This window comes from Ursus maritimus, unplaced genomic scaffold (assembly GCF_017311325.1).
Source record: "Ursus maritimus isolate PB19 unplaced genomic scaffold, ASM1731132v1 scaffold_34, whole genome shotgun sequence".
NCBI lineage: Eukaryota > Metazoa > Chordata > Mammalia > Carnivora > Ursidae > Ursus > Ursus maritimus.
Window position 1 is genome coordinate 3,964,077 of NW_024426008.1, and position 5,460 is coordinate 3,969,536.

General features: G+C 45.0%; 2 protein-coding genes and 1 long non-coding RNA gene across 10 annotated transcripts in view; 2 read left to right on the forward strand and 1 right to left on the reverse strand.

Annotated features, from left to right (window-relative positions):
- Positions 1–985, forward strand: part of TUT7 (terminal uridylyl transferase 7) — a 63,243-nt gene extending 62,258 nt beyond the window's left edge. For all 6 annotated transcript variants that reach the window (XM_040620170.1, XM_040620168.1, XM_040620173.1 and 3 more), the window contains one exon: positions 1–985. This exon is cut by the window's left edge and continues 59 nt beyond it. In XM_040620170.1, the coding sequence (XP_040476104.1) occupies positions 1–36 (36 nt within the window). In that variant the 3' untranslated portion in view covers positions 37–985.
- A 772-nt stretch (positions 986–1,757) lies between these two features.
- Positions 1,758–4,915, reverse strand: LOC121100107. The gene is made up of 2 exons (XR_005831824.1): positions 4,742–4,915; positions 1,758–4,569 (listed from the first exon to the last, which is right to left on the reverse strand). It is a non-coding gene; the product is annotated as an uncharacterized LOC121100107 (long non-coding RNA).
- Positions 4,916–5,031: 116 nt separating this feature from the next.
- ISCA1 (iron-sulfur cluster assembly 1) overlaps positions 5,032–5,460 on the forward strand; it is a 10,810-nt gene continuing 10,381 nt past the window's right edge. For 2 of the 3 annotated variants that reach the window (XM_040620178.1, XM_040620179.1), the window contains exon 1: positions 5,032–5,228. In XM_040620178.1, the coding sequence (XP_040476112.1) occupies positions 5,148–5,228 (81 nt within the window). In that variant the 5' untranslated portion in view covers positions 5,032–5,147. The remainder of the gene's footprint in view (positions 5,229–5,460) is intronic. The other variant, XM_040620177.1, reaches the window with a different exon arrangement.

Genomic DNA, 5,460 nt, shown 5'->3' on the forward strand with positions numbered 1-5,460 from the left:
GGAATCATGAGGGAAGGAAAAAATGCAGCACTCTAAATGGCCACTCAGGCGTTCCCATTCACTTTGAAATTAGGTTCATTTCACAGGACACAGCAGCATAGATCAGGCTTCAACTTAACATTTAAGGGAAATGTCTGATTTTTTTTTAACTTAATGAAATTGTTAATGAGGGAAAAAAAATTTAATACAGTCTCACATACCACAAATCCCCATAGATGTAAGGATTTTAAGAGAAAGCCATGATGTATGTATTTAAGCCAGGTTTTATTTTTTTTTTAAGCCAGGTTTAAAAAAAAAAAAAAAAGTGTAAGTAGGCCAGTATTCAGTGAATACAATTTCATGGTTTTTAATTCTTTCAAAGCACACTAAAAGTGGTGTGCTGATAAACCCTGAGTAAATTAACCCTTTTTTTCACCTACAAATCCCTTTTTTGTTTTGAAGAGGGGAAATTATATTTATTGTTTACTGAATCCTTGTGTGAAAGCATTCAAATATATGTGAACCGCTACTACTGTATTTACAATTTACAAACCTTATTTTATTGGTATTTGTGGAAGTGACAGCACGAACATGAGTACCTATTTATGCGAGCCTTCCGTGGGTCGGCAGCGCCACCGAGGGGCTCTGGGGGTTTTTCCCTAATTTTAAGTAAGTTGACATAGAAATACTATGCTCATAAAAATGAAGTAAGGAAAACCAGTAGTCCTGTTTGCTGCTAAAAACATTTTCAAAGGAAAAAATGACAGAAGAGCTTTTTACTTTTTATGATACTCAGAAATTAGGGTGGAGAACTTTTAAAAATCCCTGAGGATTAAAGAGGCCATCTCAGCCAATCACAAGTTTGGTTGGTGTCATTTTGAGTCTGACTGGAGCCCTCCTGGAACTGTTTCTCTAACTCCACAAGCCCTCCAGAAGTAGTATGTGGTCAGAACTATGCCTCGGCTTATTTATCATTTTGAAATAAAATCAGAATTTCAACCTGTAATTTTATCCACATTACTTTCTAGCCAGAGTCCTAAATGTCATGAGGAAACCAGATGAAGGAGTGAGGGCAGTACAGCTCTGCTGCTCTTTATCCCGTGCTCCCTCTACTTGTGCTCAAGCGATCTGCTGCTGTTCGTTGACCCCACTGTGTGCCAAGCCCTGGGAATGCCCACAGGAGAGGCACAGGCTTGGTGGGATGAAGACAGAGAAGGATGGGATGGGTGTTTGCTGGGCAAGCGTTGCCACGTAGGAGAGGGCTCAGAAAATAACACGTGTGAGCCCTTCTTTTCACCTACTTGAAGACATACTGCAGTTTAAGAAGAATTCTATCAAAATTACCTACAGAATTTGGGAAGTTGTGGTAGAAAGGATTAGTGTTCATTCCTTACTCAGTTTGAATGAACCCAAACTCCTGAATTAACCGCATGCATTATGTACCCTGGGGCAGAAGCTGCTCTTCTTCTGATTTCTCTCGCTTCCAGCATGAAAATGAGCTTGACTGGGCACACAATTCCTGTCACATTTTCTTTGGAAAGCCTGTTAATGCTGTCTTCTGGCATGATAGCAGAAATTGGAGGCCAGCCTAATTTTTGTTCCCTTGTAGGTTTTTTGTGCTTGGATACTTGAGCGTTTACTTACCCCTGCAAGTTTTGTGTCAGTGACTTTTGTCTAAAACAAAAGCGAATCCCATGTATCTCCCTAGCCCAGTTTGGTTTTTTGGTTGTTGGTTTTCTCAACTTGGGAGAGTATGTTCCTAATTTTTTTTTTTTTTCTCAAAAACACTTTTGTCTTTTTTCAGTATTTCTCTATCATCTTTTTCCTTCATCTTAGAAAAACTCAAATTTTAATCTCCACATGACTGGCTGGATTTTTGATGTCATTTTGCTGTTTTCTGTCTCACATGAATTTTGTCATTTCACTTCTAAGCATCCTCAATGTACTTCAACCAACTTCCCTTTTCCTCTCATTCGATTCTTATTATCTTCCTTTTCATGAAAACCATGTTTCCTTATATCCTTTTAAGAATGTTTAAAAGCTTCCTACATTTTATTCTAATTCCTGGGGGAGATTTCATTCCCTCACACTGATCCATGGGACCGTGACCGGTATTCGCCAGACCTGGAGAATGGATGACCCTTGACTTGGGCCCTGGTCACAGCCCCCTCTCAGCGCCCCAGCCAGGGGACCAGTGCATCTGCTCCCTGCTGAGGCCAGCTCCCAGGGTGTAGTTATCGTTCAAATGCAGCTGGCCTGTCCCTCTGCAAGCTCCACAAATGCTCCACTAGCATGATTTCCTTTCCTCTTTCTCCCAGGAACAAACCAGAAAATGAAATCTATTCTTACAGCCCCAGTCAACACTTTCTAATCCCTTGCTCAGTGTGTACGGTATCAACAATATGCATACTTAGAGATGTTACTAAAACGTTCTGACATAACTTCAGTTTACTTTTCATTTTCAAATGTGTTTCAGAAATGGTTCTATCTAAAAAAAAAAAATCTTTCCTGAGTAGAAAAAAAAAGTCCTGGGTAGATAGGTCAATAGGGTTCATAGTGTTAAGGCAAAAAAACAAAAAACAAACAAAAAACTGAGAACAGAATTCAACAAACTTCCATAAAACAGTAAAGATGTGCTCAGTACTTTTTTCTTTGGAAGCAGGTGTGTTTGGACAACAGCAGTCGAGAATTTAGCACACTTCCCTGGGTGGAATTCTAGACTTAATGAAGGTCTCTGGCTCTGCCAGTTTTCCAGCTGAGAGGGTGGCAGTCCCCCTAACCTCATGGCAGTTCAGTTTCCATTGCCTATAAAATGGAAGTCACACCTGCCCTTTCACAGAGTAATGAGGATCAAGTGAGGTCTTAACGAGAAAAAACACTTTTTTAAATGTCTAAAACCCTGGAACTAAGGCCCAAAGTACAACGTTGAACATTTCCCTATTTTAAGTTTTTAACCTATTGGTGGAAATCTAAATGTGGTTACAGCTTGCCAACTCCCTCAACCATTACCACGCCCACCTCATGACACTCCAGGACAGCTGCTGCCCTGAGATAAGGGAGCCCACATATTTCTTATGTAGTCATGAAAACCTTCTAATGCCAATTTATCTCAGGGACCTGCACCAGTCTCAAATAACATTAGGTATGCCTGACCCACTAACAAGTACATTATATGACCTACCACTAACATGCAAAATAGCCAACCAAGTTAAAAACTGAGTAGTATTAAATAGATGAAAGAATTAAACAAAATGGTGGATCCTGAATCAGAAAATGTAGGACTAGATTTTTTAAACGCACTTTTTTTCTAACACACTATACTAGAAAGCCAGAGTTTGTGCATCATTTTTAAACTAGCCGTCCCAGTGCTCCTGCCCTACTCAGCCTAAAATTGTGAGGCTACCATGAGACAGTGTGCCCAAGGCTGCTGTTGAAATCTATGAAGTGCTACACAACAACATAACAATATTTCAACAATTAAGAATGATACATGGCATCTTTTTTTTTTTTTTTACATTTTATTAACATACTTTTTTTCTTAGAGCAGTTTCAGATTCACAACAAAATTGAATGGAAAGTGCAGAGTTTAAATATACTCCTTGTCCCCATACAAGCCCAAATCCTCCACTATCCACATCCCGCACCAGGGTGGGGTATTTGTTACAACTGATGAACCTATGTGGACACAACATTATCCCCAAAGTCCACTGTTTACATTAGGATTCATTCTTGGTGTGATATGTTCTATGGGTTTGGACAAATGTATATCCACCATTGTAATATCAGTTTCACAATATATGACCTCTTTAAATATCCATGAACAACTAGCAACGTTTATTGAGTTGCTACTACTTAGCTAGGTGCCATACACTCGTCTAGGGGCCTTTCATTCAATCTTCACAGTGTCTGTAGAAGGAAGGGCATGAGAAGTGAAACACCTTGTGCCAAATCACGCAGCTAATCAGATGAAGTCAAGACAAACCCCCCATACTACCATCCCCTAATCTCACTGTTTCTTTTGTGTTAAGCCAGGTTTAGAGGCAAAAATAACCATTCTCTTATTGTATTTCACTAGTAGGGAGACCGAACTACTTAAGGAAATTTTGAACTCTCCGATCCTGTAGGTTTTAGGGGATGAAAGATAAACCGGGCTCTAAAACACACTTCACTGATTAGTTCTTTCCACACTGAAACACTAAGCAAGAGTCTATCCTCCCTAGAACCACCCCACCGTACCTCCTTTTCCCTTTACCTCTAGCACCGCCACGAGAAAAGCCACCTATCCTTTGGTTCTCCTCCTCCCGACTGCTAACCCTGCTGCACTTCTGTCCTCCCAGGATCTCTCATTCTTTCCTGGACTCTCCATTTACCAGGCTCCTATATATGCCTGGTATAATGCCTGGTGCTTAGGTGTATTTGAATTAACAGGCAGAATTAAAAGGCAGAAGCCCCTGAGCAGCCAAGACAAGGTCTGACAAACAACCGGATTGAACCGGTGTTCAATCAAGATTATTCGATGGTTCTCGCGGAGTGTTGACAGGGCTGCCCAATCACATATCCTCGGATTGGGCTGGGTTCCAAAGTCAGCACCTAAAAGCGAAAGTCGCATTAGCACCATCCTCCAATACCCCTTACAATACAGCATGTGTCGAGGGCGGGACGAGTAGGGGTGCGTTTGGGTTGTTTATTCCCCGACTCCGCGGTAAGTCTATGCTCTCAAGAACTGCCTAGCTCGACCAGAAGGGAAGACAAATGTATGTACCTGGGCCTGGGAACTTTCTGCTTTGGAAAGCATCAGCTCCGGCGCTCAGCTTTCCTAAGCACCTTTCCCAGAGACAGGTCGTGGAGCGACACGCCTCCAGAGTCCACAAGTCAGCAGTCACTCCACGTGCCCAAACCCCACTCCCCACGACACGCCGAGGTAGTCCTCGCGGAAACGACCTTGCGCCACCCCACCCCCACGCCCCAGGCCCGAGCGCGGCGCCCCGCCCTCCGCTCGTCACTCACGCGGCCCGCCCAATGGCGGCGGTGGGGGCGGGCCCGCGCGGGGCGGGGCCTGGGGCGCCGTGCGCCGGAGCCTGTGGCGTCAATGCGGCCGCCGTGTCCATGGAGAGAGGCTGAGGTGGCCGAGCTCCGGCCCGAGGCACCAGGGCTCCGGGACCGCGACGATGTCCGCTTCTTTAGTCCGGGCCACTGTCCGGGCTGTGAGCAAGAGGAAGCTGCAGCCCACCCGGGCCGCCCTCACCCTGGTGAGTGGCCGGAGCGCGCGGTCGGACGGATGACACTGGTTCACCTCCGCCCTCGTGAGGAGGTCACGGCGGCAGGGCGCCGGGCCCGCTCTGTGGCCGCCGCGTCGCGCCCTGCCTTCCTCGTCCGGGCTGGGGAGATAAACAAGCCCGGGCGGGGCTGCTCCGCGGGAGCCGGGCGCCCCGGGAACTACGTTTCCCAGCAGGCCGTGGGCGGCTGCATGCGGGGGGGGGG